The sequence below is a fragment of the Ovis canadensis genome, chromosome 6, assembly GCF_042477335.2.
Source record: "Ovis canadensis isolate MfBH-ARS-UI-01 breed Bighorn chromosome 6, ARS-UI_OviCan_v2, whole genome shotgun sequence".
Lineage (NCBI taxonomy): Eukaryota > Metazoa > Chordata > Mammalia > Artiodactyla > Bovidae > Ovis > Ovis canadensis.
Window position 1 is genome coordinate 101,198,803 of NC_091250.1, and position 22,790 is coordinate 101,221,592.

The 22,790-nt window shown below is 36.9% G+C and overlaps 1 protein-coding gene across 1 annotated transcript; it reads right to left on the bottom strand.

Annotated features, from left to right (window-relative positions):
• Window positions 1-1,679: 1,679 nt before the first annotated feature.
• LOC138442161 (UDP-glucuronosyltransferase 2B4-like) lies at window positions 1,680-17,930 on the bottom strand. The gene is made up of 6 exons (XM_069593130.1): window positions 17,114-17,930; window positions 16,215-16,363; window positions 9,498-9,629; window positions 7,307-7,394; window positions 6,228-6,447; window positions 1,680-3,223 (listed from the first exon to the last, which is right to left on the bottom strand). The coding sequence occupies exons 1-6, from the start codon at window positions 17,838-17,840 to the stop codon at window positions 2,944-2,946; spliced, it is 1,596 nt and encodes a 531-aa protein (XP_069449231.1). The 5' UTR covers window positions 17,841-17,930; the 3' UTR covers window positions 1,680-2,943.
• Window positions 17,931-22,790: the final 4,860 nt, after the last annotated feature.

Genomic DNA, 22,790 nt, shown 5'->3' on the forward strand with positions numbered 1-22,790 from the left:
TTGTTTTCATAGACACTAAACACAGAGTTCAGAGCCCATTGGAAAGGTGGCTTAGCATGATCAGCATGAACAGGTCTAAGATGGGGTCCAGGCCCTATGAATTCCCTCTTCATCATCAAGAGGCTCTTAGTTCTTCACTTTCTGCCATAATGGTGGTGTCATTTGCATATCTGTGGTTATTTATATTTGTCCCAGCAATCTTGATTCAGCCTGTGCTTCATCCAGTCCTGTGCTTCTCATGGTGTTCTCTGCATATTTAACTTAAAATAAGCAGGGTGACAATATACAGCCTTGATATACTCCTTTTTCTATATGGAACCAGTCCGTTGTTCCATGTCCAGTTCTAACTCTTACTTCCTGACCCGCATACATGTTTCTCAAGAAGCAAGTCAGGTGGTCTGGTATTCCCATCTCTTTCAGAATTTTCCACAGTTTGTTGTGATCCACACAGTCAAAGGTGTTGGCATAGTCAATAAAGAAGAAACAGATGTTTTTCTGGAACTCTCTTGCTTTTTCAATGATCCAGCGGATGTTGGTAATTTGATCTCTGGTTCCTCTGCCTTTTCTAAAACAAGCTTGAACCTCAGGAAGTTCACGGTCCACATATTGCTGAAGCCTGGCTTGGAGAATTTTGACATTATTTTACCAGCGTGTGAGATGAGTGCAACAGTGCGGTAGTTTGAGCATTCTTTGGCATTGTCTTTCTTTGGGATTGGAATTGAAACTGACCTTTTTCAGTCCTGTTGCCACTGCTGAGTTTTCCAAATTTGCTGACACATTGAGTGCAACACTTTATAGCATCATCTTTTAGGATTTGAAATAGCTCAACTGGAATTCCATCACCTCCACTAGCTTTGTTCATAGTGATGCTTCCTAAGGCCCACTTGCCTTCACATTCCAGGATGTCTGGCTCTAGGTGAATGTGAGTGATCACACCATCATGATTATCTGGGTCATGAAGATTTTTTTGTACAGTGCTTCTGTGTATTCTTGCCACCTCTTCTTAATATCTTCTGCTTCTGTTAGGTCCATACTATTCCTGTCCTTTATTGAACCCATCTTTGCATGAAATTTTCCCTGATATCTCTGATTTTCTTGAAGAGATCTCTATTCTTTCTCATTCTATTGTTTTCCTCCATTTCTTTGCATTGATCACAGAGGAAGGCTTTCTTATCTCTCCTTGATGTTCTTTGGAACTTTTCATTCAGATGTATATATCTTTCCTTTTCTCCTTTGTTTTTTGCTTCTCATCTTTTCACAGCTACTTGTAAGGCCTCCTCAGACAGTCATTTTGCTTATTTGCATTTCTTTTTCTTGGGGATGGTTGATCCCTGTCTCCTGTACAGTATCAAGAACGTCTGTCCATAGTTCATCAGGCACTCTATTAGATCTAGTCCCTTAAATCTATTTCTCACTTCCACTGTATAATCATGTTTCAATTTACTTTTAATATTAATTATGTCTTAGGTTGATGAATGTCATACAGTGTGGATTGTGGTCCTCTTGACTAAAATACTCATTTCTTCACCTGGACCAGTTCAATCATAAGCTGCTTTCTTGATGTGCAGTTTTCATGAGTGTGGCTTCAGATTGCTTTCATCTGATTCACCAATTTTTCTTAAAATTTCTGTAATTTTTTTTTTAGTGCTCACTGTATTTATTTTTTTAAACAGCTATAGTTTTTTTTTTTTTTTTACTTTATTTTACTTTACAACACTGTATTGGTTTTGCCATACATCAACATGAGTCTGCCATGGGTGTACACGTGTTCCCAATCCTGAACCCCCCTCCCACCTGTACTGTGCTCATTGTTGCAGATTATTTCAGTTATAGTGGACCCAGGTTTAAAAACATGATGTCTATGTTATTTTCTGTCATGATAAGGAATTGAATTTTACATACAAGTGCTATGGCAAGGAATGAGGCAATAGCTGCTTGAATAAAGAGACAAAAGAATGATAAATGCTAATCAAAAGTGTGGTTCAAAATACATTATAATGCAATAGTAATTAATTCAATCTATGGTCAACAAACCCATTGGATATCACATCATATCTGCAAGTAGTTAAGTGATGCTGTGTCCAGTTTTGTAAGAGTATATACAGACTTAGATATGTATATAGATATAGATAGGATCTGTAGATAAATTCAGGTACATTTTGAGAGAATGAAAATTTTCTAAGTCCCTTTAGAGTCCAGGTTATATATTTTCTTAATATACAGTTGAGAACTTACATCCATTATTAAAAGTTGAATATGGGAGGGAAAATAATAGGTGACTAAAAGGTGGATGAAAAAAAGAATATTAAGTAATGAAATTAAAGATTTTCACAGATATTTCAATTTTATAATAGGAAGCAGGTAGCAATTGCTATATTTCTAAATCTACAAACACTCTTCTGGGAAATAAGCTAACTTGGATGAAAGCAAAAGTCTTGCCATGGCTCTAGGTAGGAGGTGATGCTGAGGCTGCATGCACAGTAAAAATGAAGACCAGATAGTGGTCTCACAAATAGAATGAATGGATGAAACTTTTTACAGAATTCCAATTATTGAACAATTTCAATAACAAGGAAAACCTATAAAATTTGACATCAAAATGAAGTTAAAAATTCTGAATATCTAGAAAATGACACAGATGCTATGAGTAGACTTCTTGCTGTTTTACGAAGCGCATGTGAAAAATAGTTAAACACAATCATTTCTTTTTAGATTAACTTTTTAATTAAAAAATTAAATTTCAATATGTATGCATATAGTTTTATTTAATTTTTCATCAGTGTTTTTTCTTGGCAAGACATGATTTGTCAGGTAGAAAATCCTTTGCAAATAAAATTTACATTTTGTCACAAGAGAAGTAGAATTTTATCATGATTCATCCTACTGTAATAAATATGAGGAGTTCTACTTATGTGGCAAACGTGCTAGACATCTCAGAAACAGCTAGTCTTTTTTGCCCTTCTTTCCTATGCTAGCAAACTTCTGGCAACAAAATAGACAACACTTTGTAATGACAAATACAACAGTTGCCACACAGGCCAGCAGAAACCCAATCACATCCAGAGAGTGGTACTGGAACCAGGTGAGGTTGTGGGCGGCTGGCCGCAGGTGCTTGGCTCCTCTGTGGCGCATGACAAATTCAATCCAGAAGATCGCTCGGTCCAAGGGTTTCATAGGCTGATCATGTTGAATGGCTGATAACCTCATGACATTCTCTTTGTAGCTGAAGGAAAATCAGTGATTAATTTATAGAATGAGCTATAATAGATAAATAAATCAAATTTTCTTGCAAATGGTAGCAAAAAGTGCAACGCAGAGTGGAAGAAAAGTAGCTACTTTTCCTCCAAGGTGATTACTGGGATCTTAGCTTATGGGCTGTGCTGTGCTTAATCAGTCAATCGTGTCCGACTCTTTGTCACACCATGGATCGTAGCCAGCTAGGCTACTCTGTCCATGGCGATACTCCAGGTAGGAATATTGGAGTGGGTTGTCATGCCCTCCTCCAAGGGATCTTCGTAACCCAGTGATTGAACCCAGATCTCCTGCATTGCAGGCAGATTGTTTACTATTCTAGCTACCAAGGAAGCCTGAGAATATTGGATTATCCTATCTCTTTGCCAGGATCTTCCTGACCCAGGAATTGAACCAGGGACATTCTTAGAATCTAGTATACTCTCAGAAAATGTTTTCTCATATTGTTCAGGTTCTTGTTCTTTTAGAACAAGATTCTCTTAGAATGTGGAGAAGACTCAAAATTTCACTTTCAGGCATTGTAGTTACAATGCCTGAACTACTGTTTCTACTGTTAAAATGATGATGGACTGTGTGTGTGTTTGTGTTCAGTTGTGTCTGACTCTTTACAGCCCCATAGACAGTAGCCTGCCAGGCTCATCTGTCCATGGAATTCTCCAGGCAAGAGTACTAGAGTCAGTAGCCATTCTCTTCAGGGGATCTTCCTGACCTAGAGATGATGGCTAACAGACAAGAAAGTAGAAAGAATAATGAGATATGGTTCATGAACTCTAAATCACAAAGTGCTATAACATGGTACTGTAGTGATAACAATGGAGTTAACTTTTTTCCCTTTTCTGTCAAAGCATAGGGGGAGCACTTGGTGTTTGCAAAGATTACAGTAATCAGGAAACATATTTGTGATACAATAGGAATCAGTTCAGTCACTCAGTGATGTCTGACTCTTTGTTACTCCATGAACTGCAGCATGCCAGGCTTCCCTGTCCATCACTAACTTTCAGAGCTTGCTCAGACTCATGTCCATTAAGTCCGTGATACCATCTAACCATCTCATGAATAGACTATAATAAAGAAGCTACTTACTAAAAATATATGTAGCATATCATGAACACTAAGTATATAGCAGCTAAGAAATCAGCTTCATTTTTGATACCAACTTTACATTATTAAAATTAAAAAATATAAAGATACTAAAGAGATGTACAGCAAATGAAAGATCTATTACTTAAGAAAAAAAAGAAAATGTGCTTTTTGCACTACTAATTTAGGACAATAGCTGTGCTAAAATTAAATTTAAATAACACTGCTATAAAAACACAAATACACACTGTGCTACTATTACTGACATTCTCAAAATGTTTCATTGCAAAGTCATTATGAAATAATAGGGGGAAACATATATATATATCATATTTATGATATTAATATAATTGTGTAACTGAAATTCACATATATCCTGAAGTGATTTGGAAATCAAATATTTCTCATTTTTGAAAATTTGGCTTTTAAACAGTAATATCCCATCATATCTCTTCCAAATAAGACAAAATCAATCACAACCTAAAGAACTCAGGATATGTCTACATTTATAAGCAATATCTGTATAGTTGAAATTAAGTTAGAAAGTTCTAGTTAGCAAAGTATGATTAAAAACTTGCAGATATAGAGAACAATTTTGGTTATCAGATTGGAGGAATAAAAATATATGTATGAGGTGTAGGAAGCTAAACTACTGGGAATAATATAAGCTCAAGGTTTTGTTGTACAACACTGTGAACATAACCAATATTTGGTAATAATTTTGAATGGAAAATAGATGAATGGATAAGAAAGCTGTGGTACATATACACAATGGAGTATTACTCAGCCGTTAAAAAGAATTCATTTGAATCAGTTCTGATGAGATGGATGAAACTGGAGCCAATTATACAGAGTGAAGTAAGCCAGAAAGAAAAACACCAATACAATATACTAACACATATATATGGAATTTAGGAAGATGGCAATGACGACCCTGTATGCAAGTCAGGAAAAAAGACACAGATGTGTATAACGGACTTTTGGGCTCAGAGGGAGGGAGAGGGTGGGATGATTTGGGAGAATGGGAATTCTAACATGTATACTATCATGTAAGAATTGAATCGCCAGTCCATGTCTGACGTAGGGTGCAGCATGCTTGGGGCTGGTGCATGGGGATGACCCAGAGAGATGTTGTGGGGAGGGAGATGGGAGGGGGGGTCATGTTTGGGAACGCATGTAAGAATTAAAGATTTTAAAATTAAAAAAAAAAACAACTGTGTAAAGTTTTTTTAAAAAGGAATATCCCAACATATCCTTCCAAATCAACTGCATTTAGATTTATAATTCTTCTAAATTAGACAAAATTTATCACAATCAGAAAACCTAAGAATAAACTTGTATTTATAAATATTATTTACATAGTTGAAAATGAGTAATTAGAAAGTTCTAGGTGTTTACCATTTATCAGCGATGGAGTCAAAATATTAGCATAGAAAACTTGGAAAACATTAAATATAATGGGAATTTAAGACTGATTATGTCAAAGTGGTTTACTGAAAATAAAGTATCTTTGCAGAGTTTAAAACATTTGAGGAGTTCACAGGCTGAAAGAAAGTAAAGTGAGCAGATGAATATTCATATTAATATGATTCATGGTTCCCTACTTACCTTTGTTCTCAATGCTTCTTAATCCTTCTATTACCATTTCAGTGATTCTTCTCATTCTAATGATTAAGTCTCAGAATTTCTCTACCGTCTTTAAACTACTGACAAACTTTCCCCATAAAAACATGAAAAAATATTGAGACACTCACAATAGGTTATTGTTGATTGTTTTCAAAGCATTGAATAAATCTTACTCTTCATTATACTTATGCAAAGGCTCATTTCTGCCTCCTTGGCCTTCAGATGAGAACTTCTCTAGAAAGAATGTCAGGTAAAAAACATATACTCACAAAGGATTATTAATGACTTCTTTCAATGCATTGAGCAAATCTTCTGTTGACATTGTTTCCAAGTTCAATCTGATAGCTGCTCCCTTAGCCGTCATATGAACAACATTATGAGGTTGATCAGCAAACAAAGGAAGGCCCACCATAGGGATTCCGTGGTAGATGGCTTCATAAATGCCATTGCTTCCACCATGAGTTATAAAGGCTTTGGTTCTTGGATGACCTAGGATTGAGCGAATTTCAATAACATGATTAATTATAACTTTTAGAATAAATGAGAAATGGGCTTTATAAGGCACTGAAAGAAGCAGTGTTTTTTTAGATAACAGATTACTACACATGTGAGAGTGCTTTTAAATTGCTTTCAGAACTCGGAGAAGAAACTGCTATGTCTGCTGAAAGGGTAAATAAAGACTTTGTGAAAGAAGTGCTGAGTCACTTGAACGTCACAGATGAATCCATGATTGGCAGGTGAACAACTTGAAAGAACATTCTGGGTAAAAGAAACCACACATGCAAAAAAAAGAGGAGGGCATGCCAGAAATTATTCTCTTAAAGATATAGTGGAGTCATTTAGTCTGACAGGAATGGTATCAGGGGAAAAGAAGGGTAGTGGTAGTAGCACTGGAACCAGAGGAAGGAAAAGCAACCTTTTTTCATGAAGTGTGTTATTGTATCATACAAATGATTGCAGATTTTTTTTTAACAGAAAATGGAGAGTCTCCTTTAATAAAAAGGGGACTCATTTTTAGTAGCATTTAGCATACCCCTACAGAGGGGAAAAAAGAGGTATAAGGAAAGAATTCAGAGACAGAACAACAATCAAGGGAGTTATTGAAAAGATCATGGTGAGTAGAAATTAGAGCCAAAATAAAGATTCTGGCCATAAGGGGTGTGACTGTGTAGAATAAAAGGCCAATTGTTATATAATCTCCTTTTTTTCCCTCGCATAGGAAATAAAAAAAAATAATACATTTTTCAAGTGTTTCAATAATTTTCTATACATTTGTTTCCTTTTGAAGTGCTATCACTTTGCTCAGCTGTTACCCATGTTTTCAATATTTTTTTCTACCAGGTCTTACCAAGAAGGTCATTCTGGGGCATCCACTTATACAGCCGAGTATTGGGTCCTAAGGTGTCTGGTTTCTTGCCATCGTATCTCCATAGAACCTGTTAGGGTAAGGGTAATATCTTATTCTATGAGTTGAACTTCAACGTTAGAATTCTAAAGTGATCAAAATATATCTAGTTACATGTCTTCCATATGACATGTAAGAAATGAGGGCATATTAAGTAATACTAGCTGTTAATACATTGATGGGCTTCCCAGGTGACGCTGCTTGTAAAGAACCCACCTGCCAATGCAGGAGAAATAAGTGATGTGGGTTCAGTCCCTAAGTTGGGAAGATGCCCTAGAGTAGCGCACGGCAACCCATTCCAGTAATTTTGCCTGGAGAATTCCGTGGACAGAGGGGCCAAGTGGGATATGGTCCATAGGGTTGCAAAGAACTGGATACGACTGAAGTGAATTAGCACCCATGCACAATACCCTGACATGAACAGGAATACCTACATTTGATATACACATGACGGCATAGACGACTGAGATGTCAGTGCCAACATGAAAACTTAAATAATTTCTAGGTGGTCTTATTTCAAGAACAAAAAGACAGTGACAGATTACAAGTAACCTAAACACTTATATGCCTTCTTTTTATACTAGCTGTCATCTTCAAATTTAATATTCACTGATTTCTTTTTGACCATTATAGAAGAGAGTTTAGTTATATCAACTTGTTAGTATAACAAGTTATTTTATTAGAATTTCACACATTTTGGTTACAAAGAGGAAAATGGCATGCCTCAGCCACTTAGAAATAAATACCTTTGCTTATTCATAATTTATTAATAATAAGTTAATTAGTGCTTCTTAGGAAGTATAGCTTCACTTAAATTATAAACTGTTAAGCACTTTCAAAAGCAATGACAACTGGAATTTTTTGACATGAATCCAAAGTATTATCTCTATTACTAGACTTGGATGTTTTACCTTTAGAAAAGAAGAGCCAGTTGGAAATTTGAAAGGGACAACAGGACTATTGAAAAAGTTCCAAAATAGTGGCATCAAAGTTTATTCAACTGATCCTGAATACTTCAACAATGAAGCACAAAGCATTGACAGAATTGATTAGTGTGGTCTCTAGATCCAGCACAAAAATAAGGAACAATTTTAGAATTCCAAGCAATTCTCATAAACTGGATTCTAATTCATTAGTGTTTAACTTCTATTTGCTCTGTGAATGAATGTAAATTAATTTTAGTTTCTCAGCAAAAAAATAGCATAAATTATTAGGAGAGGCCTATCAATTGCAAACTAAAAAGGTTGTTAACAAATATCCGAAGACTGCAGGGGTATTTTATATATTAGAAAAAAAAGTTATTGCTGCATTTTATGAAGAAGAAGGCAGCTGAATCTTCTCCATGCCAGTCTCCCTTATGCTTGACTGCTTCTTATAGTCCCTTCTCCCTCTTCACTCAGGAGGAAGAATGTGACAGGTTAGAAGCACAGTTTATTAAGGACCAGACTTTACAGAGTTCACCTTAAGGGCAAGGACCCTATCTTCACTCTTTCACATTGATCTTCCTGCTGCAGATTTTAGCAGGGCCTAGTCAAGCAGGGAGGCAGATATATCTCTTCTCTAAATCAGTTGGGGGATGGCAGTTTGAGGAATCTTGTCCATCCTTTCTCTGAGTAGCATTCTGAAAAACACACTGATAGTTCTGTTCCAAAACTTAGGGGATACAAAAAAGACCAGGATTACATGCTAAATGTACACTGCAAGAAGCACAACAGACTTCTCTCAGTATTGCTTGACATTATTGTGTGACTATATTTTCTATTAAAATTTAACCCCAGAGAACATTTGTATGTGTACTGTACCTCAGATATCATTCAAGGAAGTGGAACAAGTGACAAAGCAGAATTTGGTGGTTTCTTTTCCGGCCCCACAATACCATTATAATACCAAAATTCATATTGTATCTCTTTAATATCATTCTTTCTTTTATTACAATGTTAATCTAAATCTACTACGGATGAAAGACACTCCTTGTAATTCTACAACACCTACTATGTATATTTTGGTTTATATAAATGAGAGACAAATTGGAGTTATATAGTTTACCTTTCTGTTAGAAAATGTCTAAAATCAGAACTTTCATAGAGTTTAACAGACATTAAATAGTTGCTCACTGTTAAGTTACTGTGTGTACCTTTTGTGGAATCTGGGCAAGGGCTGATGCAATCACATTGGCTCTTTCTTCTGACATGTTACTGACCATTGACCCCAACGAAAACACCACGATACCATGTTCTCCAGAGCTCTGCACAAATTCTTCCATTTCCTGTGAAAAAAAAAGAATTTGTTCCATCACAAAAGAGAAGGAGCACAGCAAATATTATTGAAGGGATTGCTGCTGCTGCTCCTGCTGCTGCTGCTGCTGCTGCTGCTGCTGCTAAGTCGCTTCAGTCGTGTCTGACTCTGTGCCACCCCATAGACGGCAGCCCACCAGGCTCCCCGTCCCTGGGATTCTCCAGGCAAGAACACTGGAGTGGGTTGCCATTTCCTTCTCCAATGCATGAAAGTGAAAAGTGAAAGTGAAGTCGCTCAGTCATATCTGACTCTTCGTGAGCCTTCCACCCATGGGATTTTCCAGGCAAGAGTACTGGAGTGGGGTGCCATTGCCTTCTCAGGAAGGGATTGCTACCAGCAACTAAAGAGAGAAAATAAAATATAGTCTGTAGTAGAGGTTTTTTAAAAAAATATGTGGTAAGATACACATGACATAAAATCTACTTTGTTAATCATTCTTAAATGTATAGTATAGCAACATTAAGTATATTCCCACTGTGTAACCAATCTCCAGAACTTTTTCATCTGGCAAAATTGGAATTCTATGCTCATTAAGAAACTCCATATTCCTCATTCTCTAGCCTCTGGCAAGCTTCATTCTACCCTATGTTTCTACAAATGCAATTAGTCTGGATACTTCTTATAAGTTGAATTGTAGAGTATTTATCTTTTTCTGATTGACTTATTTCACTTAGCAAAAGGTTCCTTCATGTTGTGACATTTGTTAGAATTTCCTTTTAAATGTGAGTAATATTCCATCACTGGTGTATATGACATTTTGTTTATTGATTCCTTAGTTGGTGGACACTTGGGTTGCTTTAGCCTCTTGACTCTTGTGAGTTGAGCTTTTATGCACATGTAGAGATATCTCATTGGGATAATAATTTCAATTCTTTTGTATACTTACCCAAAGAAGAGATGTTGCTGAGCCATAGGTGTTGATATATATTATTCTTACCACATACTATATAGTTTATAGAGTGATTTCCTTCCTCCTCATGTTCCTTAAATATGTTAACTTCACATCTTGGATGTTGGTTAGTTGTGCTAATAAATATCCAGCACTAAGAAAAAATATTTTAAAAATTTGGAAAACTCCATATTATTTTCCATAATGGCTGTTTTTTCAACATAAATCATCCCTGAAGTCCTTGAAAAAGAAATGGGTGATATGAGGTCTATTTCTTCCATTATATTGAGTTCAGTTCAGTTGCTCGGTTGCACCTGACTCTTTGTGACCCCATGGACTACAGCACGCCAGACTTTCCAGTCCATCACCAACTCTGGGAGTTTACTCAAACTCATGCCAATTGAGTCAGTGATGCCATCCAGCCATCTCATCCTCTGTCATCCCCTTCTCCTCCTGCCTTCAATCTTTCCCAGCATCAGGGTCTTTTCAAATAAGTCAGTTCTTCTCATCAGGTGGCCAAAGTTTCAGCTTGAGCATCAGTCCTTCCAATGAATATTCAAGACTGATTTCCTTTAGGATGGATTTATTGGATCTCCTTGCAGTCCAAGAGACTCTCAAGAGTCTTCTCCAATACCACAGTTCAAAAGCATCAATTCTTCAGTGCTCAGCTTTCTTTACAGTCCAACTCTCACATCCACACATGACTACTGGAAAAACTATAGCTTTGACTTGATAGACCATTGTTGGCAAAGTACTGTCTCTGCTTTTTAATATGCTTTCTAGGCTGGTCATAACTTTCCTTCCAAGGAGTAAGCATCTTTTAATTTCATGGCTGCAATCACCATCTGCAGTGATTTTGGAGCCCAAAAAAGTGAAGTCTGTCACTGTTTCCATTGTTTCCCTATCTATTTGCCATGAAGTGATAGGAAAAGATGCCATGATCTTAGTTTTCTGAATGTTGAGCTTTAAGCCAACTTTTTCACTCTCCTTTTTCACTTTCATCAAGAGGCTCTTTAGTTCTTCACCTTCTGCCATAAGGGTGGTGCCATTTGCATATCTGAGGTTATTGCTATTTCTCCCAGCAATCTTGACTTGTGCTTTATCCAACCCAGCATTTTTCATGATGTACTCTGCATATAAGTTAAATAGGCAGGGTGACAATATACAGCCTTGATGTACTCCTTTCCTTATTTGGAACCAGTCTGTTGTTCTATGTCCAGTTCTAATTGTTACTTCCTGACCTGCATATAGGTTTCTCAAGAGGCAGGTCAGGTGGTCTGGTATTCCCATCTCTTGAAGAATTTTCTGCATTTTGTTGTGATCCACACAGTCAAAGGCTTTGGCATAGTCAATGAAGCAGAAGTATTATGTATATTTCTGCAAATATATTTGTTTATAAGCAGGAAATGAGATAGGGCCAATACACATTGGTGGCAAGGAGACACTGTTAAACACTATTATACTGACATTTTTCATCTATTATGTTATTAATTACTAACATAGATTCTTAGAAGGAAGTTGTACTGCAGGATTAAACTGACCTTAAATTCTTTATTATTATAGGTCTACTAAATCAGTTATTTATCCCAAACATACTTTTTTGATAATTATTTTAGATTAGTCATTAATATTTCATTTCTCTATTAGCACTATGAAAAACTTTTAGTTTGAATCACTTATGTCTATCATTCACTCAGCTCTATAATCCTTATCTTAAAATTTGTCATAATTTCCCAAGCTGTCTAAATTATTAATCTCTGACATTGAGGAGTCTGGTATTATTGTTGGGGAGTTCTATGAGATAGTCCTATAAGTCCTGTGTATAACTCAGAGATATACTTGTGTAGTTACTTATTTGACTGACCATATTGCTGAATTTGTTTACATGTGGCAACCTTCATCCTGAACTATATTGTATAATTGGTGTCACAGTAGGATGTACAATGTCAGCTGTGGTGAAGGACCTTCAGAGTCCCCTACATTAGGGCCCCCAGTGAGCACTAATGGGGCACTGCTGCTGCTAAGTCACTTCAATCGTGTCCGACTCTGTGCGACCCCATAGATAGCAGCCCACCAGGCTTCCCTGTCCCTGGGATTCTCCAGGCAAGAACACTGGAGTGGGTTGCCATTTCCTTCTCCAATGCATGAAAGTGAAAAGTGAAAGGGAAGTCGCTCAGTCGTGTCTGACTCTAGCGACCCCATGGACTGCAGCCTACCAGGCTCCTCCATCCATGGGATTTTCCAGGCAAAAGTACTGGAGTGGGATGTCATTGCCTTCTCCAAATGGGGCACTAATGGGGGCATTAGTGCCCCAGGGCTTTCTGCAGCAGAGATCTGGTCACCTTTTTAGTAGTTCACTTTAAACTATATAAAACTCCATGTGAATCTGTATTTGCTTGTATTGCTTCTGAATTGCTTTGGCTTGTGGTCCTTTATCCTTTCTAATTTAAAAAGTGTACACACTATACTAGAATAATTACACATTGCTCAATGATCCGGTTTAATAAATGTAGAGGAGCAAAATTTTCCTGACCAGTAGTAGCATTTAAAGTTACTTGTCTTCATTGCATTGCCATGTTGGCTTGCTAACCAAAAATGCTCCATCTATGCTGTGAAAGATACACTGATTTGGTATTATTTTAATATATCCTATCTATACAAATTAATCACTGATGTGGACTGATTCATTTTATACTCTGATATCTTTGTGAAAATAATATAAGCTCAAAAGTATGAACATTTATATAATAGGAAATAAGATTTACTAAAATGCTCCATTCAGAGATATCCTTATTTTCAAATTTATATACTTTTAGAAAAGGGTGAAATATATTTGATATATCCTTATTTTGTTTCTCATTTTAGAGAAAAAGTTTTCAAATTTTTACTGTTGAATATAATGTTATTATATTGTTAAAATGTTCACACTACCAAAAGTATCATACCTTCCAATTTCAAATTATACTAAAGCTGCAACATTTCAAATGATAATGTACGAGCCCCAGAATAGACACGTAGATTAATGGAACTGCATACAGGGTTTAGAATTAAAACCCTGAATATATAGCCAACCAATTCAGCAAGGGAGACAAGAACACCCCCTGTGGAAAAAATAGTCACTTCTTTCTTTTTGGAGAAAATTGGATAAGTATATACACAAGAAATGAAATGAGACCCCTGCCTTACACCCCTCACAAAAATAGCTCCAAATGACTTAAAATAATTCCAAAGACTTAAACATAAGACTATATATCATAACATCCCTAAAGGAAAATGTAAGGATGGAACTCTTTGGCATCTGTCTTAAAAATGATTTTTTTTTTGATATGACATAAAAGCCACAACAAAAGAAAAAATCCACAAGTGGTACTGTATTATACTTAAAGCATCTGCACAGTAGAAGAAACAATCAACAGCATGAAACTGCAACCTACAGAATGGAAAAAAAGAAAGTTTTAACCACATATTGAATGAGGGATTAATGTCCAGAATACATATAGAACTCATACGACAAAATTCAATTAAAGAATGGGCAGAAGAACAAAATAGACATTTTCTAAAGAAGGCTTCTAAATCACCACCAGGTATATGAAAAGATACTCAATATCACTAATTATCAGGGAAACGTATTTCAAAATCACAATATTATGTCACTTCTGTTAGAAAGTTGGTTTAGCTCTTATAGAACACAAAGAAAAGTTTCCTAATCTTGAAAATTGTAATTCCAGCTTATATTTTTTTAACCTTAGAGAAAACTGTGATCTTATTATATCTGTTATTTTCCAACTAAATATTATGTATAATTTAATGTGGTTAAATATTCCTTATAAATACATGCATTTATATTGTAGAAGCAGAATGTTCATTTTAGCCAAAGCACAGGTGAAGAGCCTCAAAGCTCACAGAAAGACTTTAGCATTTCATCTTACATATCTGATTGCCAAAATCTTAAAAATTCCTAACATTAAAAAGTTTACATTAAGTATGTTAAATTAAATTTTATTTAAAGTGAATTTTATTAAATTTATTAAATTATTTTCATTAATTTTTATGTAAATTTTTATAATTTACCATTAAAACACTCCATTGGATATCTAATCTCTAGCAGTTTGCTGAATACTATAATCTTGATGATTAAGAAAATCAGTTTCAATTAGGAATTAGATCAAGGTGGCTGGCATACATTAGGTTATTGATACTATATTATAATAACAAAATTAAAAAAATGACAGCAGTGAATATATCTTTTGGACCATGAGTATATGCCAGTGACATTTTGGATGTTTCACATGTACTTACAAATTTTTTCTCTCAACAATATAAGGTTGGTACTATTTATTATAAGATACAGTGTGGTTGTATCTCTAAGAACACTGTAGTCTAGTTTTCACTCATTGTTGCCTACATCTAGCAACAACCTGCAAAGTGGTCTTTTTTCCCACAATTTACTCTTTACATCTAACCCAGTGACTACATGTTACTTGTTGTCTTGTTTTTTTGTTTGTTTAAGCAATAGTATAACATAGTGCTTAGTCGCTCAGTCATGTCCAACTCTTTGTGATCCCATGGACTGTAGCCCACCAGGCTCCTCTGTCCATGGGGATTCTCCAGGCAAGAATACTGGAGTGGGTTGCCATGCCCTCCTGCAGGGGATCTTCCCAACCCAGGGACTGAACCCAGGTCTCCCACATTGCAGGTGTATTCTTTATTGTTTGAGCCAGTAGGGAAGTACAAGAATAGTGAAGTGGATAACCTATCCCTTCTCCAGGGGATCTTCCCCACCCAGGAATCCATTGCAGGTGGATTCTTTACCAGCTAAGCTACCAGGAAAGCCTGTTTAAACAATATTTTACTGCTTTCTTTCTTAATCCTTTCAATGTTTTCCCAATGCCCCTACTAGATGTTTTAAGTCGCTATCCGTTTCCACCTGACTTCACCAGCATCATCTGTCTCTTTACTTGGGCTTTTCCTGTTTACACTAAGCTTGGACTTCTTGGCAACTATCATTACTACTCTACATGCTTTTCTTATTTATCTTCTTTTACCCCTGCCCCATCCCTTCTGTTTATTCTTGAGCATTCTTCTGATTTCACCTTAATTTTCAGTGAATCAGAGATACCTTCTATGATTCATGCTAGATAATTATTAGCATTCTGTTCTTTCCTTTTTATAACACTTTTGCACAGTTTTTATGATTTGCTTGTATTCTGTCTTTCCAAGTGGAGTGTCAGGTAGCAAAAACTGTATCTACACCATTAGTGTATGTTAGTACTCCTAGAATATGTGACATAAATAATTATCCTATAACATTACAATTATAATATAATTATAATAATGCAGCTAATATTATATTACTTATACAATGTAATATAACTATAAATATTGTTTAGTGGATATCTTATTATGCTTCATTATGTGTTGAATAATAAAGCTGTTATTTAACTGACATATTCTTAAAGTGTCCCACATATTGTAGCTTATTCTGGAACGACAATGAAATTCAGATACTTTGTTCATATAGACATATATCAATATCTAACTAGAAAGTCACTTTATCCAGCTTCCCACATCTGACTCACTGTAATCAAACATTTTAAATAAAGAATACAGCATGATTCCTATTGAAAACACAAAGTTAACAAAGAAGAACAAAGAGGAGTAGGCGACCTTAGGCAGGGGTTTGGCAGGTTTGCAGTGGAGGCCTCCTACAAATTCAACATTTGGTAGCCGTGGGCGAGGAAATGAAAAATCCCAATAGTTTCGAATAAGCCACATTTCAGCTTTCCCCATCAACTCTGATAATGTAGTGGACCTTCCTGAAAGTGAAATAAAAAACAAAAACAACAAATGTTGGATCAAATGAGAACATTGCCGTGTGTATATATTTTAGGTAATTTTTGTAAAGGAGCTTGGGATAATGTAGTCAAAAATGTTTGAATGTACCTGTTCTTCGATAAATATAAATATAACATAGTATAATATGATATGTGTGTAATTCTCAGTGTACATGTCTTCATTTATTAAGACATTTTATGAGATTTCTAGTGATTTTTTAAATTAAAAAAAAGGTTTTGTGAGTTAGATATATATTCACTTGCAGAAGTCCCATGTGCTTCAATTTGTGGTATGTGACTTCCTGGTATCTGAAACTAATAATGGGTTCTACCTTACCTTATAATTTAAGTGTTTTCATAATATTTATAAGACTGATGGGTCATTTTATAGTTTTATTTCACTCTTTCACTTATTTGAGACTAATATCTGTGAAATTATATTTATACAAACTCACCTTTCAAGGCATAAGGAAAGATAGGATTTAATGCTACCAAGTAAGAACATGAATTACATAGTTGTTGTCTGTTGTTTGGTCTCTAAGGCATGTCAGACTCTTTTGTAACCCAATGGACTGTAGCCTTATCTCTCCATGGAATTTTCCAGGAAAGAATACCGGAATGCGTTCCCATTTCCTTTGCAAGGGGACCTTCTCAACCCAGGGATCGATCCCACATCTCCCACATTTGCAGGCAGATTCTTTACCATTCAGCCATTAGAGAAGCCTGACTTACCTAGTACTTCACTGTAAAACTGATTCCACTTCTCATCGAACAGCTGAAACCAGTAGTCAAAATAAAGTACATATATCATATTTTTGACCCTCTCTATGAATGTCATGTGATCACTTAATTCAGACATCATAACAGGTACATAGGATGGTGGAAATGAAAGTTTTCCACTCCTCTTTTCAATGGAATAGCCAGGTGAGAAGTAGAGGCTGTATACTAAAGGTACTTTAAGTATCTCAGCCAGCAGCTCTCCACAGGGTCCAACAGCATCTGCAAGAATGACATCAAACTTTGATTCCTGTAGTTTTTTCATAAGTTTCTTGTTTGAAACAGCTTCTTTACATATCTTCACACCAATATCAGAAAATTCATCAAATAGACTTTGTATTGTTGAAAGATGGATCCAAAAGGATTCTTTCGCCGCAAGCATCCATGTCTCAATCAAAATCTTGGCAAGAGCCTGAAAATCATCTTTAGTTAAAGATACAGGGAAAGTCTCAAATTTCATAGCCAATGGTTTGTTTGGATCAATAAGAGTGGAAGCTGAAGATTCCAGTACAGTCACTTCATGACCCCTCCTCACAAGTTCATCCAGAATTGTCTTCATATTCATCCAGTGACTAAATTCCACTGGCCACACTAGCACCTTTCCACAACTCCCAGAGGTAAAATAGCAAGTGAGCTGTAACAGCTGCAGAAGCAAGAGCCATTTCATAGGCATCTTGTTCATATGCAGTAGTTTAAACAACTACTATATCCTTTTTCTATTGCTCAGGCTTATATCCGGAAGAAATCATTCAGAAGTTAAATTATAACTCCTTTGCCTCAAGTAGGTAAATTGCATAATAGTCAGCAGATGTGGAAATTAGATGAAAGGGCAAAGTGTACACTAGTTCTAGATTATACATTGTGTTTATATTGATTTGTCAGAGTTGTCACCCAGCTGAAAGTCAATGACCTTGTACACACAAATCAATTATATAATGTAAGAAAAAAGATTTCTGCTGCTGCTGCTTCTAAGTCACTTCAGTCATGTCTGACTCTGTGCGACCCCACAGACGGCAGCCCACCAGGCTCCGCCATCCCTGGGATTTTCCAGGCAAGAACCCTGGAATGGGTTGCCATTACCTTCTCTAAAGCATGAAAGTGAAAAGTGAAAGTGAAGTCACTCAGTCATGTCCGACTCTTTGCGACCCCATGGACTGCAGCCTACCAGGCTCCTCCATCCATGGGATTTTCCAGGCAAGAGTACCGGAGTGGGGCACCATTTCCTTCTCCGAATAAAAAAGACTAGTGTAAAACAATAGCAAATGAGAGGCTCTTGTGTCTTCAATCACTTTGACACAGAATGAGAGAAAGGTGACATCAACAAGATGGAACATTAGGAGGTCCCATCACTTGCATCCCTCACAAAAACAAGAAAAACAATAAATGAACAACTATAAACCAATATAAATTACTTTTCAAAATTTCTGGACTACAATAGAGAAGCAGCAGAAACACTGTAGGTTGCAAAGTCTGAAGATTACTGCGTAGAAAAGCGTGGGAAAGATTTTACCCCCACCATCCCTTCCTGTAGCTCAGAGGAGCTTGGCACTGGCAGATATCCCCTAAGAGGAATTTCAGCTCATGAGGAAAAATAATGCAAGGGAACTCCAGTAGCCTCCTCATCACGACCTTTGCAGCCTTGCTCCTGAGCACGTCTACAGTGTGCACCTACACTGATTCAACTGACAGAGCTGCCCAGGGTCCCTGCTGCTGTGTCTTTCCTGAGGCTGGAAATGTCACTGTGGTGAGACCTAATCTTGGGGTCAAGGAGTTTCCCCATCTCTCCTGTACCCCACTTTCCCTGAATGATGTGTCACAGTGCCTTACTATCTGTGCAACTAGAGTTTCTGATCTGAGCCCTGCTGCCAGGTTCTAAGTCAGTGAATTGTCATTAATAACTGTGGCCATGCTGCTGTTTATTTGGGTCTCATCATGTTATTCCTAATTTTGGTTTTGACTGGCCATTACCTAGGCTGAACTGCTGCTGTTTCACACACCATTCCTGGGTCCTGAGTCATGACTTTAGCCTATTGTTGCTGGGGCAACAGTGCAGATACTCTGTGCCTCACCATGGGTCCTAGTCAGAGTTCTGATCCACAATTACTGTGTTCACACCACTGTTTCTCTGTACCTCACCCTTGGGTCCCAACATGTGGCTCTGATAGGTCATTACTAGGAACATAACTGCTGATATTCTCTGACTTCCCCTCTGGCCAAAAGTGGAACTTTCACTCATATCCCCAAGCTGTGTATCTCAGGTACAGCACCTGACCCCTGGGCCTAAGCCACTGTACAACCTTGTCATCTCTGGGCCTAAACCACTGCTGCCTTCCCCCTACCTCCCAAATATATTATTAAATAACTATGTCATATATCTAGAGATGAAATTATATACATTTTACTTGCTTGCTTTTTATATTTGTTAAGAGAAGAAAGGAGAACACATATGCATTTAGCTATCTTAGAGTTGCTTATCTTTACCAGTGCCCTTTGGTCTATCACCATGATTAGAATTGTAGTCTAGATTTACTTTCCCCAGTCAGAGGCCTTCCTTTAAGTTTTTCTATAAGACAGACTTCCTGGAAATAAACTCTTTTGGGGGTGATAGGGAGGATAAGACTACCTATATTTCACCTTCATCTTAAAATAATGATTTATGTATTTTTGGTTGTGCTAGATCTTTGTTGCTGCATGCGCTTTCTCTAGTTTCAGCAGTGGGGGCTATTCTCTCATTTCAGTGGCTTCTCCTGTTACTGAGCACAGACTCAAGGGCATCAGGGGTTCAGTAATTGTGGCATGTGGGCTCAGTGGCTGGGGCTCCTGGGCTTTAGAGCACAGGCTCACTGCTTGTGGTGCATGGACCTAGTTGTGGTGCATTGCTCTGTGCCATGTAGGATTCCCCCAGATCAGTGGTCAAATCCATGTCTTTTGCATTGGCAGATGGATTCTTTTCCACTGAGCCACCAGGGAACCCCATGCCCTCATTTTTGAAAGATAGTTTTTCTTGATATAAAATTTTTGGCTTATAGGTTTGTCTTTTAGTACTTTCAATATATTATCTCACTGCCAGAGAACATTCCTTGTCTAATGAGGAATAAGCAATATCTTGGCATTCGCTTGTAAGGATGAATTATTTTTCTTTTAATGCTTCAAGACTTTCTGTTTTTAGTTTTCAATATTTCATTAGTATCTGTGTATGGCTTTCCAATATTTATCCTACTTGGAATTAATTGGACAATTGGGTTGTACAGATTAATATTTTACATCATGATTGGGATGTTTTCAGGCATTATTTTTTGAATCTTTTACTCTGCACCTTTTTCTTCTGGCACTCCATTTTTGTATGTTAGTGTGCTTTATTATGTCCATGGCCACGCCACCCTGAATACACCCTATCTCGTCTGATCACAGAAGCTAAGCAGGTTAGTACATAGGGCTTCCCTGGTGGCTCAGATGGTAAAGAACTTGCTTGCAATGCAGGAGACCTGGGTTAGATCCCTGAGGGCATGGCAACCCACTCCAATATTCTTGCATGGAGAATCCCCATGTTCAGAGGAGCCTGGAGGGCTCCAGTCCTGCCAGTGGGGTCACAAAGAGTCAGATACAACTGACTAGGCACACACAGCACATGCACCATTCTCTAAGTTTCTGTTCACTTTTCTTTATTCTCTTCTTCACTTTTCTTTGGATTATGTTAACTTATTGATCTATCTTCAAGTTCACTTGCTTTTTCATCAGCTTCTTCAAATCTACTGTTAACTCCAGATTGTGAATTTTTCACTTCAGATATAGTAATTTTCAGCTCCAAAATTTCCATTTGCTGTTTTTGTAAAGTATAATTTCTATCTCTTATTTATAGACTCTATTAGATGGAACCTTGTTATTATAAGAATAATATAATAATATAATATGATAATAATATAATAATATAATAATATCTTTTGTTCTATAAGAATAGTTTCCTGAAAGTAGGTTGTATGCTTATAAGGATTTATCCACCTTTCTAAGTTCTCCAGTTTGTAGGAATATTTTTTACATTTTTATATTCGCAATAGTCTCCTATGGTCTTTTATATTTTTAATTTTAGTTTCTAACTTTATTAATTTGAATGTTTTGTCTTTTTGGTAGTTTCCTTTGATTCACTGAGCCCATAGGCAATATCTGTTTTGAAGTGTTTTACTGTTAGAGCCAATCATTTACCCTCTCACAGGAAGATTCTATTGTCTCTTCTCCCCTCCACTCCCCCCCCCCCCATAGGTCACATACTTTATTTCTTTATATGTTTTGTGAAATTATTGTTTAACTGTTACATTTAGACAATGGAGTGTAGCAACTCCAATTCCACGTATTGTTACTCTTATATATTTGGTAACTATATAGACTATTTAATGAAGTCTTTGTGCAGCCTTGGGCATATTCACATTCCCTCTCTGGTAGCTTTCATCAATTGTTGAGTGACTTGCTATATATATATATATATATATATATATATATATATATATATATATATATATGTTGACCATTCTTAAAGTCTTTATTGAATTTGTTAAAGTATTGTTTCTGTTTTTTGGCTATGAGGCATGTGGGATCTTAGCTCCAACACCAGGGATCAAACCCACACCTCCTGCATTGGAAGGTGAAGTCAACCAATGGACCACCAAAGAAGTCCCTATAGTTTTTGATAATAAGGTAAGGAGCAGTGGCTGCACTTTGCTGGAGCAGCCATGAAGAGATACCCCACGTCCAAGGTAAGAGAAACCCAAGTAAGATGGTAAGTGCTGCAAGAGGGCATCAGAGGGCAGACACACTGAAACCATAATCGCAGAAAACTAGTCAATCTAATCACACTAGGACCACAGCCTTGTCTAATTCAATGAAACTAAGCCATGCCCGCGGGGTCACCCAAGACGGGCAGGTCATGGTGGAGAGGTCTGACAGAATGTGGTCCACTGGAGAAGGGAATGGCAAACCACTTCAGTATTCTTGCCTTGAGAACCCCATGAACAGTATGAAAAGCAAAAGTGATAGGATACTGAAAGAGGAACTCCCCAGGTCATTAGGTGCCCAATATGCTACTGGAGATCAGTGGAGAAATAACTCCAGAAAGAATGAAGGGATGGAGCCAAAGCAAAACCAACCCCCAGTTGTGGATGTGACTGGTGATAGAAGCAAGGTCCGAGGCTGTAAAGAGCAATATTGCATAGGAACCTGCAATGTCAGGTCCATGAATCAAGGCAAATTGGAAGTGGTCAAACAGAAGATGGCAAGAGTGAACGTTGACATTCTAGGAATCAGCGAACTAAAATGAACTTGAATGTGTGAATTTAACTCAGATGACCATTGTATCTACTACTGTGGGCAGGAATCCATTAGAAGAAATGGAGTACCCATCATGGTCAACAAAAGAATCCAAAATGTAGTACTTGGATGCAATCTTGAAAACCACAGAATGATCTCTGTTTGTTTCCAAGGCAAACCATTCAGTATCACAGTAACCCAAGTCTATGCCCCAACCAGTAACGCTGAAGAAGCTGAAGTTGAACTGTTCTATGAAGACCTACAAGACCTTCTAGACCTAATACCCCCCCAAAAATGTCCTTTTCATTATAGGGGACTGGAATGCAAAAGAGGG

Excerpts from the sequence above, each read along its gene's own strand:
- LOC138442161 (XM_069593130.1), bottom strand. The coding sequence starts at position 17,840 with ATGAACAAGATGCCTATGAAATGGCTCTTGCTTCTGCAGCTGTTACAG. Across the intron at positions 7,395-9,497 it reads TTGCCCAGATTCCACAAAAG|GTTCTATGGAGATACGATGG; the intron begins GTACACACAGTA and ends TTACCCTAACAG. Across the intron at positions 3,224-6,227 it reads GAAGTCATTAATAATCCTTT|CTACAAAGAGAATGTCATGA; the intron begins GTGAGTATATGT and ends ATTTTCCTTCAG.